This window comes from Archocentrus centrarchus, chromosome 10, assembly GCF_007364275.1.
Source record: "Archocentrus centrarchus isolate MPI-CPG fArcCen1 chromosome 10, fArcCen1, whole genome shotgun sequence".
Classification (NCBI taxonomy): Eukaryota; Metazoa; Chordata; class Actinopteri; order Cichliformes; family Cichlidae; genus Archocentrus; species Archocentrus centrarchus.
This window is the reverse complement of record NC_044355.1, coordinates 39,713,206-39,734,973: the sequence shown is the minus strand read 5'-3', so window position 1 is coordinate 39,734,973 and position 21,768 is coordinate 39,713,206. Positions and strand designations below refer to the sequence as shown.

The window sequence follows — 21,768 nt, the reverse complement described above, 5'->3', positions numbered from 1 at the left end:
TGAGTGTGTGAGTTCAGGGTGGTGATTGCTCTGGTGAAGAAACTGTTCCTGAGTCTGTTTGTTCTGGCTTTGATGCTCCTGTAGCTCCTGCCAGAGGGCAGCAGGTCAAACAGGTCAAAGCCAGGGTGTGAGCTGTCCTTGATGATGTTCCTGGCTCTGCTGATGCAGCGGGAGGTGTAGATGTTCATCAGGGAGGGGAGAGGGCAGCCAACGATTCTTTGTGCTGTCTTGACTACCCTCTGAAGCCTGACCCTGTCTGCCTCAGTGCAGCTGCCGTACCATACTGTGATACAGTACGTCAGCAGGCTCTCAATGGATGAGCGGTAGAAGGTCAGCAGCAGGTTTGAGTCCAAGTTGTTCTTCCTGAGGACCCTCAGGAAGTGAAGTCGCTGCTGAGCCTTCTTGATAACAGCTGTGATGTTATCTGACCAAGAGAGATCAGCAGAGATGAGGACACCGAGAAACCTGAAGGTGTGGACCCTCTCCACACGCTCGCCGTTGATGTAGAGGGGGGGCTGGGTCAGTCCTGTGCTTCCTGAAGTCAATGATGATCTCTTTGGTTTTCATGGTGTTCAGTACCAGGTTGTTCTCTGAACACCAGGCTGTCAGCTTCAGGACCTCCTCTCTGTAAGCTGCCTCATCTCCCTTTGAGATGAGTCCGACCACTGTGGTGTCGTCAGCAAATTTGACGATGAGGTTGTAATTGTGGGCCGGACTGCAGTCATGGGTGTAGAGGCAGTACAGGAGGGGGCTCAGCACACAGCCCTGTGGGGAGCCAGTGCTCAGTGTGCGGGTGGAGGAGAGATGGGGGCCAAGTCTCACAGTCTGGGGCCGGTTGGTTAAGAAGTCCTTGATCCAGGAACATGTGAGAGGGGGGAGGCCCAGGGTGTGCAGTTTGGTGGTGAGAATGTCCGGGATGATTGTGTTGAACGCTGAGCTGTAATCCAGAAAGAGCTCTGCTGCTGCTCCAAGTGGCTCAACACAGAGTGGAGAGCTACAGCGATGGCGTCCTCTGTGGATCTGTTTGCACGATATGCAAACTGATGGGTGTCGAAAGTGGGGGGCAGATGGTCTTTGATGTGCTGGAGAACCAGCCTCTCAAAGCACTTCATGATTACCGGTGTGAGGGCCACAGGGCGGTAATCATTTAGGCTGGTGACAGATGACCTTTTGGGCACGGGGATGATTGTGGCTGTTTTTAGGCAGGGGGGGATGACTGCTTGGGCCAGGGAGAGGTTGAAAATCCTGGTGAGAATCAGGGTGAGCTGGTGGGCACACGCTCTGATCACCTTGCCAGGTACTCCGTCTGGTCCGGCAGCCTTCCTGGGGTTCACTGCCAGGAGCACGCGCCGTACCTCATGCTCCTGGACGGTGAGTGGGGTGCAGCCTGGTGGGGGGGGCAGGACTGGAGCAGATGGGTGGTCCTGAGGCATCTCAAAGCGAGCAAAGAAACAGTTAAGTTCCTCTGCTAGTGACACACTCAGGTCTCCTGCAGTCACATCACAGCCTCTGAAGTTTGTGATGTTCTGAATGCCCTGCCACACCTCCCGTGTGTTATTGCTGGACAGATGGGACTCTATTCTCCTCCTGTAGTCCGTTTTGGCTTTTTTAATTCCTCTTTTCAGGTCAGCTCGAGCAGCACTGTACAGAGCTCTGTCGCCTGACCTGAAGGCAGCATCACGGGTTTTGAGGAGTGAACGGACCTGGCTGTTCATCCAGGGTTTCTGGTTAGGGAAAACCCGGATGTTTTTGCTAACAGTCACATTTCCGATACAGAACTTAATGTAGTCCAGTACCGTCCCTGTGAATGTTTCTAGGTCCTCGTGTTCGAATAAGTCCCAGTCTGTGTATGCAAAGCAGTCCTGTAGGTCGGAGAGTGCGTTTTCAGGCCAGGTTGTAATGGTTTTTACAGTAGGCCTGGCTCTCCGTCTGAGGGGGGTGTATGCTGGGGTGAGCAGCAGGGAAAGGTGGTCGGACTGGCCGAGGTGGGGGAGGGGTTTGGCTCTGTAAGCGTGCTTAATGTTGGAGTAAACATGGTCAAGAGTGTTCTCCCCTCTTGTGGAACATTTGACATGTTGGTGGAATTTCGGGAGTACAGTCTTTAAGTTGGCCTTGTTAAAGTCTCCCGCGATAATAAGAACACCGTCGGGGTGGACCCGCTGCTGTTCGTTAATGGCGTTCAGCAGGAGAGAGAGCGCCATGCTAACGTTAGCATCGGGAGCTATATACACAGCTGTGACGATCACTACTGTTAGCTCTCTGGGTAGAAAAAAGGGCCGACATCTTACAGACATGTACTCGAGGTCTGGGGAACAATGTTTGTCTATGATTGTTCCGTTGTTACACCAGTCCTCATGCACGTAAATACAGAGACCCCCTCCCCTGCTCTTACCGGAGTCCTTGGTCCGATCTCCGCGTAGCAGAGTGCGGCCTACTAGCTGCACGCTAGCATCGGGAATGTGGGGGTTTAGCCAGGTCTCGGTGATAATCATTACACAGCAGTCACGAACATAGCGATTTCCAGCCAGCTCTAACTCTAGGTTGTCCGTTTTATTTACCATGGACCTGGCGTTGGAGAGATACAGGCTCGGCAGAGGAGGCCTGTGTGGTTGGCATTTCAGCTTCAGCATAGAGCCGGACCTGCAGCCCCGCTTCTGCCACCTCTCCCTCCGCCGTCGGCGGCGCCTTCCAGACCCGATAACAATCCACGGAGCACCCGGCGGTCTCGCTATAGCGTCTGGGATGTTATGAGTATAGTGAAAATCACTCGATACTGATATCTTGTGCCGGTAGCCAATGTCCACAAGATCCTGGCGTGTGTAGCAGTTGTTTGCAGAGACAAATGCACCAAAACTAACAAATATGAAATACAAAAAGTACAAAAAAAGAGCACCGAAAGGAAGAGCCGTGAGCCGCTGCGTCTGTGAGCGCCGCCATCTTGAATTACTGACCAAAAGCAAAACCAAAAGGTGCTCATCTGACCAAAGCACCTTGTTCCACATGTTTGCTGTGTCTCCAACATGGCTTCTGGCAAACTGCAAACGGGACTTTTTATGGTTTTCTTTTAACAATGGCTTTCTTCTTGCCACTCTTCCATAAAGACCACATTTGTGCAGTGCACGACTAATAGTTGTCCTGTGGACAGATTCGCCCACCTGAGCTGTGGATCTCTGCATTTGGTCCAGAGTCACCGTGGGCCTCTTGGCTGCATCTCTGATCAGGGCTCTCCTTGTTGGGCCTGTAAGTTTAGGTGGACGGCCTTGTCTTGGTAGGTTTACAGTTGTGCCGTACTCTTTCCATTTCCGGATAATGGATTGAACAGTGCTCCGTGAGATGTTCAAAGCTTGGGAAATCCTTTTATAGCCTAAGCCTGCTTTAAACTTCTCCACAACCTTCTTCCTGACCTGTCTGCTGTGTTCTTTGGACTTCATGATGCTGTTTACTCCCCAATATTCTCTTAACCAACCTCTGAGGCCGTCACAGAGCAGCTGTATTTGTACTGAGATTAGATTACACACAGGTGGACTCTTTTTAGTCATTAGCAGTCATCAGGCAACTTCTGAATGCAATTGGCTGCACTCAGAGAAAAGGGGGCTCAATACTTTTGCACACCACACTTTTCAGTTTTTTATTTGTAAAAAATGTTTTGGATCATGTATAATTTTCTTTCACTTCACAATTGTAACCACTTTGTGTTGGTCCTTCACATTAAATTCCAGTGAAATATATTTATGTTTGTGGATGTAATGTGACAAAATATGGAAAAGTTCAAGGGGTATGAATACTTTTGCAAGCCACTCTATTATTAGTCCTTCCATTTTCACCTCCAAGGGCCCCCCCTCCACACATCAGGATCAGTGTAATTGATATCATGCCTGACATGTTTCCTCTTTGTCCATAAACATAAATGTTCCTTCGTGCTTTTGCTGGTGTGGGAACTGCAGGAGAGCAGGGAGCAGCAGTGCTGGTGTAGTGATGCCCTGTGCACAGACATCATCAGTGCACTCAGTGGGATGTGAATCACAGTCCAGCCAGGCGGAAAATTGCCAGCGGCCTGTTAATAGGGTGCTGTTTAACCAGGGGAAGGCTGGAAAGAGGGAGTGTCCTCGTGTGTGTGAGGCTGAAGAAGGTACATCAGGTCGGGACTGTGGCAGGAGCGTGCTCACAACTTTGTTTTTTCTCTACATTCACAGGGTTGATTCCCACCAACACGTTCCCAGAGTCAGACCGTCAGCCCGGAGCTCTGCTGTAACATCCGGAGGAAACGACCTGAAATGTGGTGAGAAGCAGCGTACAGCAGGTTTCACTGTACGGCCACACACCATCATCACTCAGCATGTGCCTCACCTTCAGACCCACAAAGAAACCAGAGTTCAACCTTTGTAGCCACCCTGACGTCGCCCGCTGGTCTTGGACATTTTAAAGCCTCAAAATGAGCATTTTAGCTGCTGCTGCCATGTTGTTGGTGCGTGTGTGTGTCAGGAGCTGCCATGTTTGAGAGGAAGTCATCCGCTGCATCCACAGTTTACCGTCAGTCACACTGAGAAACATCCAGAACTGCTGAGGATTTATGTGATCCCCTTCACAGGAGGTCAGCTGTGCATTATTCTGAAAATGGTCCCCAGCCAAAGCAGCTTCCCTCCACTCTGAGAACATGCTAACATCTACAGACTCAATTTGATCTTCTTAGAGAAACCAAAGTCATCACCTGAACACTGACCGGCTGTTCTGTGTGCACCGGAGCAGGGGGCGGAGTCACGGCGCCGCCGCCCAGAAATCAGCACGCACTCTGAAAGGATGTTTGTTCAGTAGTTTTTTATTTTTGGAGGCAAATCAATGAATATATGTACTTTATACAGCATATGAGGAGCACATCTCTACAGTCTCATAATGTAAACAATCTCTGAAGAGAAATGTATTCAGTTTAAAAGGAAGCCACAACCTTCCACTTTAAACTATTTACATGAATTAAAATATAATTTATAACATCAGATACTCCGCTTCTATGAAACTAGATTTTAACAATTCAAAAATACTGAAATGCCTTTGTCTCCACATTCTCAACGCATATGAATTCACACAAAAAAGAGAGAAAAACTCCATTTAAAGACGTCCAAACTAAGTGGCATATAAATAAAAAAGAAACGCAAAATAAAACCAACATATGTAAAAATATAAAATCTCACTAGCAGTATTTACCTTTTTGTTTTACCAAAAACTAAGTTAAAAAAGAAAAAATAATCATTTGTGAATCTGATAGTCATTAATGTAAATAGACATGAAATCAATAGTAATGAAAACAAACACCGTATGCCCTTTTTTCAAAGATTTTCTTCCTCCAGAGAAACACGACTCACATTTAGCAGATTAGGACCGAGTACGGTCCCCGCGTGACCGTCCCCACTGGACCGCTGGGTTTTTCGTATCGACGGTAAAAGGTGACACGGACAGGTCAAAGGTCTCTGACCTGGGAGGGGCTAGTTTAAAGAAACCAGGTTTGATGGGCCACATGTACAAAATCTCCACGAGCGCTTTATCACTGAAGCGTTTCTTTTTTTTTTGGTCAACCCGCCAATCATATCGTTTTCCATTCGTCTGAAATGAAGAGTGGAAAGAAAGGTATTGCATCGTGATGAGGGTCGTTCCCTTTGGAAGGTTTTTATTTTTTATTATTATTTGGATTGGTTGTCCACTGACCTAGGACCTAGACCAGACAGACAGTATTATATGCTGAATGTGTTCTCAAACACTGAGGAGAATGATCAACATCAAAGTTTTCTATAAGAAAGTATATAATCATCTAGATATCTACACAAACACACAAATATATATTCATATATATGTATATACTTTTTAATAATATGGCTATTGAAAAAGTTTTAATTACGTCAGTAATTATTTCATAATAAACCACATTGGATTGGAAAGGAGGTTCGACAGTAATAAGAAAAGCTAGTGGTAGCTTTGTCCCCCCCACACTGATTTTTAAGGCTTGCCGTATGGAAACGGGGTCGTAGCTGACGCGCCCTCACAGGTACCGCGGCAGGAACCCTCACACCTGCTGCCACTTCCTCCTCCGCCTCCGAGACAGCAGGATTTCTACAGAGCCAACGAGTCTGAAGGTGTTTAACGGGGTCAAACCGGCCACAGCTTTGCTCTCACAGCCTTCCCACGTGGACCAACTGTTGCTGTGACATGTGGAAAGAAACTCTTTCATTGGAAAGGAAACATTGTGAAGCTATTTCATGATTTGGGATGTTAATTGTGCAAGAATATATTACTACAGCTCTGAGAGGACCACCACGTTCTTCCTGCAGTCTACATCACAGTCCAACCAGCACCCACACACGCCATCCCCTCTGCGTTTCACAAAGGCTGTAATTAGAAGATTATTATGTATTGCATCTTAAATTGCTTTTTACGAAATCAGAAAAAAGTAATCATTTTATAAACAGCAAAGAAATGGAAGGTGCTCGTGCGGCAGTCTAAAGGTTCCTCGTTCCTACACTAGTTTGGGACGTTCCCCTTCGTGTCCCCCTGAACCCAAACACCAGCCCACTGAAGGAACCCACGATCACCTGTGACCCACCACCTTTAAAAAACACACAATACATTTTATGTTTACGATGAGGCATAGTGCTATATACACATTATATATTCATATAGTTTCTTTTTAATATGTAAACCAGCACATTCTCTCACTTTTTAGTAGTTTACATACTAAGCACAAATCCTCATTCAGCTGTTCCCTCCATCAGCATCAGTGAGCCTCCCACTTTACTCTGAAACACTGAATAAGGCGCGTTTGTACTTAGTGTGCGTTCCTAATAAAGTCAAACGAGAATAAAGTGATGTAAACATTCAATTTTTTGTGTGTTACCAAGGAGTAGATTAGCTGGGGAAAGATGACGGGGAAAGAGGGATTTTCTGTTAAAAAATGGGAAGAGTTTGGGAAAGACCTGGAAGTAAGGCCTTAAATCCACAAAGAGACAGAAGAGAGAGTCGGGCTGGATTTTATTCAAATTCCTACACGAGCAGAGGAAGAGCAGGACATCAGGAGGAACGCTGCATCCCTGAAGACACGCGCGGGGGAAAGATCGGGAATCTTTCCCACCGATCGCACCCGAGGACCAGCCAACCACCTCAGCGCTGTTCAACCCCCCCGCTGAGCCACAAGCGTCAGTAGTGTCCAACTCAAACACGAGACAAAGACTAAACACTCAGTTACACAAGGACACACGGTCGAAACTCCGAGAAACAGACGCGCCGAAGACCGCCAAGACGCAAGCGAAGGATACAGAGACAGAGATCCCCCCACAAGGGCTTAGTGGTAGGAGTCGCAGTATAAAACAATGAAACGCCAGACCCAGCCATGACTGTACAGAAAAGCCTCACACAGAGAACACTGAGAGGAAAAGAGGGGGAGAGCATCCAGTACATCGAGGACGATACAAAGACGGGGTGGGGATGGGTGGATGTGAGGTAGAGATGCTCATCTGATACAGTACCTCCCAGACGAGACATCAGATTCTCGACCGATTGCTCTTTTCCTTCCTTTTCCTCGGTCCCTTGCTTTTTCCCTGGCTGTATCATTAGTGGCGGTTTGGTGCCGCCAGACTGGCAGCTTTGGAGGCTCTCTCCCTTTTCACGGCATGCTGCTACTGGCTGCTCCAGGAATGTAATCAGACTGCTCTTCAAGCCAGAACCTGTCTCCTACAGTCTAGCAAGCGTACCTTTGAAAGCACCAGAAAGCTCCACAATCTTTGGGCAAACTCGATGATTACATTCAGGTTCTTGATACATTCCATGTAGACCTTCTACGTGCTGCTGCGGGTGGATTACGGCTGTCTTCCACTGTAACACTAAACCTACGATGGCCGATGAGCTCAGTGCAATGAATATCGGACGGACGCTCTGGACAAAGTGCCGACGTGACGGATTCATACCGAGTACGATGGAAAAGCGCCCGCGGATCTCTGTTTCCCCGTTTTCATCGAGCTTGCTGCAGTCCAGGTGTAAACAGTAACTGCTGCATTGGCTGTGATGTTGGGGGGTAGATGGGCTTCAGTAGGACCCCATCAAAGACACAGGAAGACTCTAGATGTGGGAAAAGTGTGTCCTGGTTCCGATTGTGGCTCATTAGATACAGGCCGAACCGTTAGTTTTGGTATCTGTCCATGGATAACCTGTCTGCAACCAATCCCAGCTCAAATCCCACATTTCCCACACACTACACCTGGATTTTAGCTGCACTCAAACCCAGGTCATAGGTAGCAATTAATATCTCACTGTTGCTCATTTACGCATTCACATTTGAGCCGAGCACGGTTCCTCTAACTTTTCCTGTCGGAGTTCAAACAGCTTGGGAACACTTTTCCCAAATCTGTGAAGCCTGGAAGTGTGAAGCAGCAATGAGGCAGCCTGCAGCAGCCAGCAGCAGCACAGCAGCAGCAGCCGGAGGAGTCGGCATGGCAGGGGCAGAGTGAAGGACAGCAGAGACATTTACCTCCGTACAGTGCATAGATCAAATCAAGGAAGCACTACAATTACAAAAAAGGAAAAACAAACTTTTTTTCTTCATATTAGATTTGTAAACTTTTTCAGTCATAAAATGATTACGTTTAATGTTTTGTTATATTCTTTGTCCATAACACACACACAATAACTTTAAAATTGATAACAGCCACAATTTTTCGCTAAAACAAAGCAGGGTTCTTTTTTCTGGTTATACGACCGCACAAGCAAACGCAGCTTGGAGGCCCGCTTTCCTTTTTTCCTTTTTTTACAAAACAAACAGAACGAAGAACACGCACACGCAGGAACACACACCAAGACGACCAACGCGACGCGGGGATAGCAAGGATCTGCTCCGGGTCCGTCACGCCCGCTCTTCCACGGCGGGCGATGATTCCCCGGCACAGAGGGGAAAGCAGCTCGGCTGGTGCCGCTGCTCAACAGAGAACCGAATGTCTGCGGTGCCGTCGCTGTTTAAAGGCTCTGCGCCCCTCCACAGGCCCACCTCGTTTCTGAGCAGTATCCTCCGGTGAAAGAAACTTCAAAAACAAGGTCCTTATTGTTATTCCAATGGTAAAAATGTAAACATTTCACGAGGTTGTCTTGCATGGAGGTACTGAGAGGTCTGTCTGAGAGCAGAGGGCTGTTTACTAAGGCTGGCCAGTCAGTGGCGCTCCTCTGTCAGCGGTGCAGGGACTTCTGGGCCTCCTTCAGCAAAGTGTCAAAGTCCATTGCATCATACTTGCTCTTGACAGGGCCTGGACCCGCCTCGTCTGAAACACACAGAGAGAAGTCAGGTTTCACCTGGTTCACGCTCACCTGCAGATTCTTCTTACTCGCTCTCACCGGCCCCACAGAGCCCCACCCTCTCAGCCGGGGCTGTGCTTTTACACTCATTAGCATAAACTTTAAGTCAGGCTGCTTTATCCAAACAGCCATCTGTCACCACTCGCTGTGAGACGAAGATGGCTCAGCAGCTGCTTCACTTCCAGCATCCTTCAGTAACCTGAGGCTGTCTGACCTCCGAATCTAAATGATTTGAGCCTGTTTGGAGCACCGAAGGATCCGGATTTAATCCAGAAACATTCATGTGTGAGGTCAGGATCACAGCGCTGACCACCATCACCGTGTTTGTGTGAGAGTGTGTGTGTGTGATTGAGTCTGTGTGTGAGTCTGTGTGTGTGTGAGTCTGTGTGTGCCGGTGTGTGTGTGTGTGAGTCTGTGTGTGTGTGTGTGTGTGAGTCTGTGTGAGTCTGTGCGTGTGTGTGTGAGTCTGTGTGTGTGTGTGTGTCTGTGTGTGTGTCTGTGAGTCTGTGTGTGTGTGTGTGTGAGTCTGTGTGTGTGTGTGTGTGTGTGTGAGTCTGTGTGTGTGTGTGTGTGAGTCTGTGTGTGCCGGTGTGTGTGTGTCTGTGTGCCGGTGTGTGTGTGTATGTGTGTGTGTGTGTCTGTGTGTGCCAGTGTGTGTGTGTATGTGTGTGTGTGTGTCTGTGCGTGTGTGTGTGTCTGTATGTGAGTCTGTGTGTGTGTGAGTCCGTGTGTGCTGGTGTGTGCGCTCGTTACCGAGGTCTATGTAGCGTTTCCTGGTCAGCCTCCTGGGGCCTGCAGGTCCGTTCTGGAACCCAGGTTCCCGTTCTCTCCAGTGCTTCTGAACTCCTGACGAGCGGATCTTGATCACCCCGCAGCGCTCCCTGCAGGCCCACAGACAGACGCGTTAGGTTACTGATGGAATAACACAGAAAGCTGCATCAGTCACATCCGGGATGCTCCTCCTTACTTCCTGCCCGGAGTGCTCCACGGTTAAAGGACTCACATGAACATTACCATATGTTTGGCTCTGTCTGCAGCAAAAGGAGCGCACCCTTATTAACTTTTTAAAGTCATATTTAATGAGCCCTCTTGGGGACATTTGTCCTCTGTGAGTGACCCTGGTGGCTGCTAACAGGTCAAAGCCCAGGGACACACCCCCAGTCTGAGGCTGGGTCTTGGTGGAGGACAGTGATGAGAGGGGTCTGAGGTAACACACACACCGCCTCACACTCACAGCACGATGCTCCGTATCAGCTCCTCGGTCTCCTCCCCCATCCCACACTTACTCGTTGCAGATGATGACTTTGCAGTCCTCCGCTTTGCCGAAAACCTGGAAGCGTTTCCTCAGCATGTTCTGGGTCACGCTGCTCGGCAGGTTGTGGATGTAAAACACCTGGCAGTTGTCCTGGCAACAGGGAAACCATGGCAACAGTCAGGACAAAGGACAATACAGAATTCTGAAAGACGTGAAAACTAAAGCACAGAGAGGCTGAGCTGCTCCCTCAGCCCTGCGTGGAATTCAGCTCAGGAAGACTGTGTTAATCTGTGTACGTCGTGTCGGGCTGTTTACAGATAAAGGTGTGTGTTCAGTGGGCGGGGCTGGGATCGTGGGGTCCTGATGAAGTTTGAAACTTAAAGTTTCAGAACATACCTCGTCAGACAGATTGGCTTTGTTCCTCTGCTTGTCGTCAGGACAAATCTCCGAGTTCTCACTAAAGGAGGATGAGGAAGGAAGGGAGCGGGGAGGTGGGAGAGGAGGATAGTGAGTGAGATAAGGATGGACACAAGGTGAAAATGTCAGACATGAGGAAACAGGTGAGCTGCAGTCTGTCTGCTTCTCTAACATTTTCTCTGCCGCTCGTTCCAGAAATAATGACCGCTGACCTTTTCCTGTGTGACACGATCAAAGTCAGCTGTGCTGCTTCAGAGATCAGGGACTGTTTCAGCTTTAAGGCTGCTTCTACCTGCACACTCAGCTGACAGAGACCCCTCACGGCTCTGACTTCATCCCTCCACAGTCCACAACTTTACCCCAGAGGCTGAGCTGGGTAACACAATCGATTCTGCTGTGCATTTAAAGCCAGGAGTGTTTCATCACGATGTCTATACTCATTCAAATTTTGCATCTTGTTAGCTGCAGAATGCAGCTGGATGTGGGAGACAACTAATCTTCCTCCTTTATCTGAAGGCCTCTGACATGTTCTTGCCTTTCTCTAAATGTTCCCTCTATATTTAATTATCCTCGACCATCTTCTCACCTCTCTGCCTGCCCCCGCGGTCGCTGACTCTCCGTCTTACCTGGAGTCTGTCTTGCTGGAGGGGGAGTCGGGACACAGGTGGGGGATGGGTGAGGGGGAGCGAGATGCCGACGAGCACTCGGCCTCTTCTTCAGAAGCTGGTGGCGTGGCAGCTGCTGACTGGCAGTCTGATGATGAAGAACCCCCCACCGGCGTGTGCTGCTCCTGTGTTTCTGCAGCCTCTGAAGTCGGCGGCCTCTCCTCGTTCTCCTTCCCTTCCTGATCATCGGCTCCTTTGGGAGCTACGGCGCTAACTCCATCACTCCCTCCTTGTCCCTGCAACATGGCTCCAAGAATGGCAGCGCTGCGCTTGCGGCTCTCGCCGAGGCTCAGCAGACAGTAGTCGTGGTCACCGAAGCTGCAGCGGGCGTCGCCGTCCCCGGCTTGGCCCATGCGTCTCAGCTGGGCGTACAGCTCCGTCTGCTCCGGCAGCTTCCGCTGGTGGTGAGCTCGGCTCGCCCAGGACGAGCCCTTTGTGGCGACGCTGCCGTTTGAAGCCAGGTGGACAGACTCGCCTCCACCATCGCCACCGCTGCTGCCACCTACTCCCCCCCCACCTTTTCCTCCATCTGCTGGCTTGAAGAGCTCATCTTCCACAGACTTGTGAGGCGGGGTAGTGGGAGGGGTGAGGCCTGAGTGGGGAGGTGAGAGGTAAAAGTACACGAGCTGTGATGAGTGTTGTTAGCACTGGATGAAGCCGGAGCAGCTGTTCCCTCAGAGGACAGGCTGCTGCTTAAAGCTTCACACTGACTGTATGCAAATATGTGAGTACACTGATCCTCTCATCTAACAGCGTGTAACATGATGACTCTTTCTGCAGCACTTATAATGAAGAAACAAGGAGCTCGGTTTACCTGCCGTTCCACACAGATCCACACTGAGCGCCGGCTCAAACGGCTTGGAGCTGTACTGGACGTCTCTGCAGAGGAAGAAGGTACAGAGTGCTGTGTCATGTTTCAATAATTCATCATGAATCCTCTAACAGCCTGAAAAAGCTCTCGGCTGAAGCTGAACTTTCATGAATTGTTTCTCTCTGTAAATTCTTCTGGCATTTCGCGGCTCTCCTCATTTCTTATCACAGCAGCCATATGTACTCCGCTGTCCTCGCCTCTGTTCTTCCTCTGCTATTTCTGGCTGTCTCGTTCTGTTTCTGCAGCTGCCATGAAAGGCAGGAGCTGTGCCGAGTGGATTGGCTTCAGGCGGGATGTTACTTACTCTCCACAGCAAGGAGAAGCATAAAAATCTACTTTTTTCAGGAGACAGATTCAGTTAGAAGATGGACAGACACCAGGGTCGTGGACAGGAAGATCACACGGCTCTGTGAGTGGATGGAGAGGTTCCAGGGTCGGATTGGTGGGAGGTTAATTTGGAAAAGTGAGAGCAGTGCGGGCACTCTGTCTGGCACAGATTAAATTCTGATAAGTCTCCCTGGGTCCTGATTCATCAGGGATTATCACAAGAAATAAACCAGAGCCAAATTCAGCTTTTCACCTGAAAACAACACCAGAACCGTGCACACCGATATGCACCAGAAAAGGCCGGGCTCTGCTTTCATGGACATCGTGTTATCCTGAATTTTCCTCCCTTACTGCTTATTATTATTACTATTATTTTTGTTTTTAACTTTATTGCCAACCAAACATAGGCAATTTACATACAAACATTGTTATCCTGAGACTGAAATTGGGGCTTCACATCATTATCCGTACACTGAATCCCAAATTTCCATTTACCATCATACAGTGTAGGGTAGGACAGTTACCCCAACACAATAGACAGAGAGGCAGGTCAGAGAAATAAGCACCTTAATTAAGAAAAGTCACAATACGCTTCCACAGTCTTTCAAAGCTCTGAGCTTTCAATTGTAGTTGGGCAGTCAGTCTTTCCATTATATATACATGCTTAATTTTCTGTGTCCAGTGATGCATATTTGGTGGGTCGGGCTTCATCCAGTTCGTTGTAATCATCTTCCTAGCTGTCATTAGAAGGATATGTAGCAAAGTTCTTTGGTCATGTGTGAAGTGATCAGAGAAGTATGAAAGTTACAGGGTCAAAAGGGATGTTTAATTTTAGTATTCTCTCCAGTACCTCTTTAAAATTTTCCAAAAAGGTTGTATCTGAGGACAGTCCCAGAATATGTGGGTCTGATCGCCTGCTTGGCCACATCCCCTCCAACATTTATCACTTAGGGGCTCGACACACGGGGAGCGACGTCGCTCGCTCTCCATTCATTTCCTATGGAGCTTGTGCGATGAGGCGACAATCGCTTGCCCTCCTCCAGCTAAGCGACCGGCGACATTCGTGCATGTGAAATTTCAAGCTCGTACACGTAGACGTGCACACGCGACCAGGCGACGCGACACAACAAAGTTGGAAAATGTTCTACTTTTGTCGCTGTCGCGTGGCACTAAACCAATCAGCAAGAGTTTCATTGACTGACCAATGAGCGAAGAGTATGCTACACACTGCAGTCTGCAATCACTTTCAGCAGGAAGGAAAGCATCGTTTTAGCTGTGTTTGACTTTCCTATATTATATGACACTTCACGCAGTGATTATCGAGTTAAACATAAAAGGCAGCCATATGAGAACGTGTTGGTGCAAGACTAACGTTAAACAGACGGATAGAGAGGACTTTTGTGCTAATATAGGATGAACCCAAGGTTGTCTTTTTCTTTTGTAGAGGAGACTTAACAGCAAGATTTCTGTCAGTTCCAATAAAATCTTCAGACTCCTCATCTTTATTGCCGTGTCTGACATGGACTGCTTTGAAAATGTCTAAATCCCTCCAGTTTCATAACCAATCACATTTCTTGGAGACGAGTGACGTAAGAGCGCGATTCGCAAAGCTGCCGTCGCTATCGCGTCCCGTGTGTTCGGTTTCACCCCAGTGGCGATGCGACCCATTCGTCGCTGTCGTTTGTCGCTCCCCGTGTGTCGAGCCCATTACACTGCTCTTTGAGAGAGAGCTTTTGAGTGGAGTTTGAAAAAAATCTTATTTTACACTTCCAATCAAATTCTCTCCAGTACTGACTCCCAATTCCCTTGTGGCAGCCAGTACAGATGTCCTCCCATAATTCCCCCTCTAAAGTGATATTCAATTCCATCTCCCATTGTTGTTTAATATGCTGAGTGTCATTTGCCTCGTCCATCATAAATTTTTTATACATTAAGGATACTTGTTTTTTCATGTTTCCTGAATTTTATTACTATTATTATTATTATTATTATTATTATTATTATTATTAGGTCACAGGTCAGAGAGGTTCCAGCCTCAGCCTGCTAGGCTGCATGTTGGTGCTGTGAGGGTTCTTCCCGGCCCCAGACACACTACTTTCCCACCGCCAAGGAGCCGGTTCGCGTGCCAGTGCTCGTGCTGTTCCCAATGAACCGGTGAAACGCTTAAGAACGGGCCCGCGTTCCCACCGCGTTTCTGTGAACTGCTCCTTTACGTATGAGTGTGGGCGGGTCCTCGTCTGGACACGAAGCTGAAGCGCACAAACGTGGGAGAACACGCTCTCCTTTCTGTGCTGCAAATACGTTTTAGGGTCCAAACCAAACTACTGCAGCATCTGTGTGCAGCACAGAGGGAAACACAGACAGATTAGAGCAAGACGACAAGTACGCACTTTGTGTCCTTTTATCTGTGATATGAACAAAGCAGCAAGTTCAGCCTTAGAGCCCAACCTAATTCACAGCTGTGAAAATCGCTTCTCTTTTCTCCTGTAATACACATGTAATATGGTAGAAAACTGGATGTTGAGACGGCAGAGTCACGGCCTTCTGCCGCTTTCGGCACGGGTTCCTGGTTCCAGACCAGCTAGTTTGCGAGGCCGGAATTGAACCTGTTTTTCGGCCGAGCACCGAGTGTTTCGGCGGTGAAAAACCCGCCTAACGGTTCAAATTACGGCACAGGCTCCGGCACCCTGTTGGTGGGAAAGAGGCTGGTAATGCGAGTGGATGATCACCTGATGATGGATGAACAGGTGTCTTTAATGTTGAAGTGAGCCCAGCCAACGAAGCTGGGTCAGGATACTTTTACATTAAAACCTCTCTGCACGTTTACATCAAGTGTGCTTTCAATTTAGTTTGCCACCCACCGACAGCCCGGTCCAAGACAAACTCTGAGATTATGACCCGTTAGATTAGACATAATTAGGACGATGAAACAAATAGGATCAAATCAACAGAGGCAGATTTTTAGGGTTTCCAGTAATTTGCGTGTTTACAGGCTTTAGATGATTATAGCCTGCCTCCTGCTCAGCTCTCATACATACACAGTGTTCACTGCTCACTGTGGAACAGCAGCTCTGACTGACTGGCCCACAGACATCAGTAAATATAGTAAACTAACATATTCCACATAAAAGGAGCGCAGCTTTACATTAACTGCAGTTCTGCTGCATTCTGGACAAAGTTACACCTGCATGATGAAACAAACAGGTGCTTCCTGAGAGTGGATACTCACCCTGCAGACTTTGGGTTGAGAGGCAGACAGAGGCAGGCTGGCTTTTCTGCAATCACAACAGAAATCCACTTACTGCCACATACATACTTGTAAGGTGCGTTCAAGAACATGTGTATTCATTTTAGCATGTAGGACAGTATTAACGCTCAGATCCTATTACACTCAGGTCTTAACAGCAGTCAGGCTTTCTGTCACACAGGGGGGCACTGCTTCATGCATGAAACTAAAAGAATCAGTGGCATGTACCGTGGCAGCAGGGTGTGGTTGGCTCAGCTGTGGCAGCGCTGCCGTTACTAGGCGTCAGTTTTCCTGGCAGCATCTCCGCCGTGGTTTCTTCTCCCGCTCGAGCGGGTGGCAGTTTGACCCCTGCTCGTCCCTCCTTTTTCTCCTCCTTCGCCTCTCCTTCTCTCACCCGCTCAGGCCGCAGCCTCTTGGCGAAGCGGCTTGGAAATGAAGCCAGGCGTCTGGAGCGCCGAACCGAGAAAGAGCCGCTGTTTTCTGCAGTCGCCTCCGGGCTTTGTGGCGGCTCAGAGTGGCTTCTCCTCTCAGGGGAGGAAGAGTCCTTACAAAGCTCTGGTTTGGGGTTGGTGGAACTGGGGGATTGGGCTGAGCCTGATTTAGCTGTGGCAGAAGGAGCAGGTTCTCCTGCTCTGTTGGGGCTGTGGGAGTAGGGTGGGCGGTGCAGTCTGTAAGGCTTGCTCACATCAAAAGAGCTGCTCTGCTGCAGGAGCTCGCGGAGAAGGGAGTCGGCCTTCATCTCCCGTCGCCTAGCAAAGGGGAGCCTCCTGGGGGCACCACTGCTCAACCCGGTCAAGCCCCCGCTCGTCCCGAGAGTGGGCACAAGTATAACTCTGCTGTGAGAGTTTGTGGCGGCCGGGCGGGAGGTCTCGGGTCGGGCCCGAGGCCTCGGCAGGTCACGGTCCTTACGCTCCCAGCCCTGCTGCTTGCGTGTGGGCAGGCAGTAGGTGTGCATGTACGTGATCAGCTCCACCACTGACTGCAGTTCTTTCTCTGAGCTGAACTGGGGCTTGGCTGCCTCAGCAGGCACAGCAGCAACAACTGCCGCACCCTCCACCTCACTGCTGGACGACTCCTCCTCTTCCTCCTCCCCTTCTTCCTCCTCTTCCTCCTCTGACTCACTATCCTCTTCCTCTTCTTCCTCTTCGTCTTCCTCTGTGTCAGGAGCCGCGGTGTCCTCCGTGTCCTGGGTGGTGGTGAGGTGGCGGTGAAGTTCGGTGCACAGACGCCCAGCTGGACGCATCACTCGGGGCTTCCTCTCCTGAGGGATGTCGCTCTGAAGATGGAGACAAGCAAACAGTAAAAACACAAACTGCTTTCCATACAGAAACATTCAGGGTGCTCTGCTAACAGCGTGCAAAAAGCAGCCAGGGCAACTTCACCTTAACAATGACCAACGCAGCCTACCGAGGCTCAGTGGGTCGAAAACAAGCCGACCCGTTGATAGTTTGCTGAAGCACGGGTTACAAAGTCTGCTGTGAGAAATGGATGGAGCCTGGGTGGAGGTCTTAGTCTCTTTAGAGGTGGGGGCCGCTATTCTCTGGGTCAGAGCACAGGATTTATGCAGAAAAGAATAACCCTGAAATCAGTTAGGATGCTCCTGCATGCACGTGAGCGTGCACGTATTTATTCAAACCAAAGGAAAGAGTCTGACTCTGACACCTGTCTGCAGTCCTGACACAAGTGACACCTGAGCAGCACGTTGTGAGATTCAGACATCATCTTAACGATCTTAAGATCAGCCACATATGAAGGGGATTTCTGATGCTGCACAGCTCTGTGTGCTCTGCTGTTCTCTTTATGGACCTGAACCCTGAAAAACTGCTCAGCTCCCTGGATGGCTGTGATGCTGTAAACATCCAGGGTGAAGGACCAGAGTCAGAGCTTTCATTCATCCCCTCTCAGTCCAAATAAACACGTTCTCACAGCCACAACGTCCGGCACAAATTAAGACGCGCTTTTTTCTGGATAATGGCACAATCTGATTCCTTAGACTCTCCTCCATCTGCAGCAAGGCGCCAACAAAATAACCGTCATTCAGCCTCCTCTGTCCTCTTTGCAGAGCTCTGAGGCACGTTCAACAGTGACTTTTTAAAGGAAGCGCTTTGTGATGCTGCTGTTGCCATGCCTACCATGAAGCGTGCCTGCTTGTGTTACTGTATGAAGAGGACGGCCCACCTTCATCATCCTGAATGAAAACAGAGCTGCAGACGACACGTTTGACAGCAACAAGTGAACTCTTAAGGATCTGGTAGTTATTGGTCCCATACACATAATTACTGATGGCTGGTTCTCATTAATGAAAAAAGATTGTGAAGAGTGAAAAACTGCAGGTTTGTTCTTTTCTGAGTGTCTGCCTGATCCTTTTACGTCTGATCACTTCTTTCCAGATGTTTTGTTCCAACATTATGATGAATAATGCAGTTTTTCCATGTGCAGTAATGAAGAACGTATCAGGGAGGCAATTTTTCTAAATGTATCGACAATGCTGCACATTAATCAAGTAACAAAATGACAGCCTTCGACTCCGAGGGCCTCGCACTAACTGCTGATATTTAATACTGATGTTTCACATTATTGCACTGGAATATTTCATTACATTGTCTGTAGCTGTTTGTGGGAATGACGAATGAAGCGGCAAACAACAAAAGATGCATGAAAGCAGCTTCCAGCCCTGCACGCGGCAGTAAATCTCAGTCCTGATCATTCAGTGTGCAGCTGTGAGGAAACGCTCGCCCACATTACTGCGATTCACTGTTGCCCTCTCACCCTGTCAGTCAGTACTCTCGCCATCTGCCACAGCAAGGCTACGCTATGCTAAAACTACAGCTCCTCATGATGGATCCAGGCTCGGCTCATCCCCGCTTCCTCCGGCAGCAGCACAGTGTGTGTGAAGGCTCATCATGCTGCACGCTTGTACCACATAAATGATGCTGTAATCAATGACCACATGAAACACAGTTCTATCCACTTACTGCTAGCAGCCACTGTCAACGTCCTCTCCTCTCCTCTCCAACACCACACCCATCAGAGCAGCTGAAGGTCTCTGCAAGCTGGAAGACCCACTGTACCACATACTAATGTATGTACTACAACCAGCATCCAAGGCCTGCCACAGGTTTGCTGCTCCTACTGGGTTTCTACTCAACTCAATAAAATCAATAAGAGTTTCTGATGTTTAAACCCCCCCGAGCTACAGGAGGTGGCTGGCAGAGGGAGGCCTGGGAGCCTCTGCTTAGACCACCCCTGAGAGCCAGACCAGTCTGAACACTTTAACCTATGTTCCACCGTAAACCTGAACTTCCTGCTGAGGATGATTTATTCATAATCAGTTATCAATAATTGTATCTGACGACGTGGAACAGAACAAGTGCAGACACCTGTTCAAAGGTGCAGCAGCAGCTGACTGCAGGCTGAACGTGCAGCAGCGATTACTTCTGTCTGAACCCGCCTGCCTGAGAGGATGTGATCAGTTATCTGGGGAGTGAGGCAAATCCACAAAGTGTTAGCAACACCTGAAACCGTGCTATCCCGTCACACGCTCACAGCAGTCTGTGCCTCACCTTCACCAGAGGTCGGACCGGCCGAAGGCGCAAGCTTCTGTTGCCGTAGCGATGGCCGTTAACCCCATCTTTGTGCACATCGACGCCCGCCGGCATGTTGGGAGGCGTCAGCAGCAGCTTCTTCAGCTGAGGAGAAAAAGAAGGCAAAGCTCAGCAGAGTTACCAAGTCTGTGTCCACTCACAGGGCTTAACTGCAGTCCTGATGGCTGTTTGACTGCATGTGCACTGTGTGTATAACTGTGTGTGTGTGACTGTGTGTATAACTGTGTGTGTAAGACAATCCAAACATAATAAAAAGGTGAAATTTGTTTTGCAGAAGACACGAGCTGAACACAGCAGGAGGGTTTACAGTGAGATGAATGCGTCCAGCATGGGGCCAGTTTTTAATCTATATTCTGTCAGCTGTTAACACTTTGCAGATGGATGTTTGTGTGAGACAATAATGTGCAGGCGAGGTCACAATACTGTACATTTATCACTTCACTAAAGCTGACAGCTACACTCACGTTTTCCATTAGAAACCAGCTTCAGCTGTTCTCTCTGTAATAACACAGCAGGACTGCTGCTCCTTCTCTCTGATGCACTCGTTCCATTACTCTTTATCCATCCTGATGCATTTACTGTCATCCAGCTTTCCTTTTTAATCCAGTAACCATCACTGTCTCTTCCTCGGTGTCCACCTATCGCTGTCCACCATTTTCCATCCTCTCCTTCCTTCAGATCAACCAGGAAGCTGGAGCTGACTCACAGGCATGAAACATTCCCCAGATATTACCTTTACGCTGAATATTAACACAACTGCCCCCCCCCCACTACCCTTCTTTGCTTTTTCATGTGTTCCTCGCTTCATGTCAGGACTATCAGCTGATATAAACCAGCTTAGAGAGAAAATCCTCCTTTAAGCTGCAGCCTTTTCTCCAGGAGACCATGCAGAAAATACAGATGTGCAGGAGAAGCAGGAACACATGCAGCTGTTTATAGAAGCTTTGCCCGAAGAAGGTCACAGTGAGCATTCAGTCTGTGTTAATACATCCTCTGAATGTGTTTCCTGTGACTGCCCGCGGTCTGCAGAATCAGGAGCCCGGTCCTGTGGTGTTCTCTGCTAATGTTTCTGCGCTGCGAGCTCAGCTCGGTCATCAGCAGCCATTCTGTTATGAACCCTTACTGCCAGCTCAGTAAGCCTGCTGGCTGGAAGCAGGACTACTGCAGTACTGCTGTTCACGTTCACTAAAAGTACTGCTCTGTTAACGGTGGAGGAAAGACCGAAGGTTTGAGTCTCGTTGAATCACTGATATGAAACCGGACCACCGGTTCACACAGGGCACCTAAAAATACACGAGACCTGCATATATCAGAGGAGGTGTCCCACTGCAGGCTCTTTAGGTTTATGAGACAGGAAGTAGAACATTACATTACATCCATTTATTGGGTATGCAAACTGTTAATAACGGTGGTGTCTGGCGTGATGCTGCTGCTGATTCTCTGGAGGTCATTTGTGTGCAGTACTGTACAACACCAGCACCCATCAGAGCTGGCTGTAAGCACAGAATACTATCTGGGTCAAATGACTGAAGGGGCCGATCGCCTGCATCGCTAATGGGGCCACAGCGGCTCTTTGTGGGCGAGCCAACTTGGCTCGGAGTGCGTGATGATGCTCCTCTGAGAGTCCCATTGAGGAAAGTGAACAGCAGTGACTGAAGGTTTGTGTCTGTTTGGATACTGAAAGCTGCCCGCCACTGTCTGGGCCCCTCAAACACACATTTTACTCTTCTTCACTCTGCTCTGCTCTACTCTACTCTACTCTGGATGCCTTCCAGAGCTTCACTGGCCTCATCAATGGAGGCCTTGTTCTGCGGTGGGACACACATGCAGAAAGAGCCGAGGTGTGATCACATGAACAGAAACACAAACTGCAGGGAAAGCATGAACACAGAGCAGCTCCAAAGCAGAAAACACAAAGGAGCGTGTGCAGCAGAGGTGGGAATACTTTGTTACTGTACTTAAGGAGAATTACCAGGTATCAGTACTTCAGTACTAACTACTTTTTGCTTTTGCTGCCTACATTTTTGTCACAAATATCTGCGCCTTCTACTTCTCACACG

The 21,768-nt window shown here is 48.9% G+C and overlaps 1 protein-coding gene across 3 annotated transcripts in view; it reads right to left on the bottom strand.

Annotated features, from left to right (window-relative positions):
- Positions 1–4,804: 4,804 nt before the first annotated feature.
- The window catches only part of ppargc1b (peroxisome proliferator-activated receptor gamma, coactivator 1 beta), an 83,369-nt gene continuing 66,405 nt past the window's right edge, over positions 4,805–21,768 (bottom strand). Inside the window, exons 4-13 of one of the 3 annotated variants that reach the window (XR_004020459.1) lie at positions 19,667–19,792; positions 16,332–17,379; positions 16,086–16,131; positions 12,473–12,537; positions 11,620–12,250; positions 10,973–11,033; positions 10,608–10,726; positions 10,075–10,202; positions 6,282–9,287; positions 4,805–6,188 (exon numbers count right to left, since the gene is read on the bottom strand). Coding sequence is in view for 1 of the 3 variants with exons in the window: in XM_030738965.1 (XP_030594825.1) it covers positions 9,196–9,287; positions 10,075–10,202; positions 10,608–10,726; positions 10,973–11,033; positions 11,620–12,250; positions 12,473–12,537; positions 16,086–16,131; positions 16,332–17,379; positions 19,667–19,792 (2,316 nt within the window). In the remaining 2 variants the exon portion in view is untranslated. Of the gene's footprint in view, positions 9,288–10,074; positions 10,203–10,607; positions 10,727–10,972; positions 11,034–11,619; positions 12,251–12,472; positions 12,538–16,085; positions 16,132–16,331; positions 17,380–19,666; positions 19,793–21,768 lie in introns of all 3 variants that reach the window. The other 2 variants (XR_004020460.1, XM_030738965.1) reach the window with 2 other exon arrangements.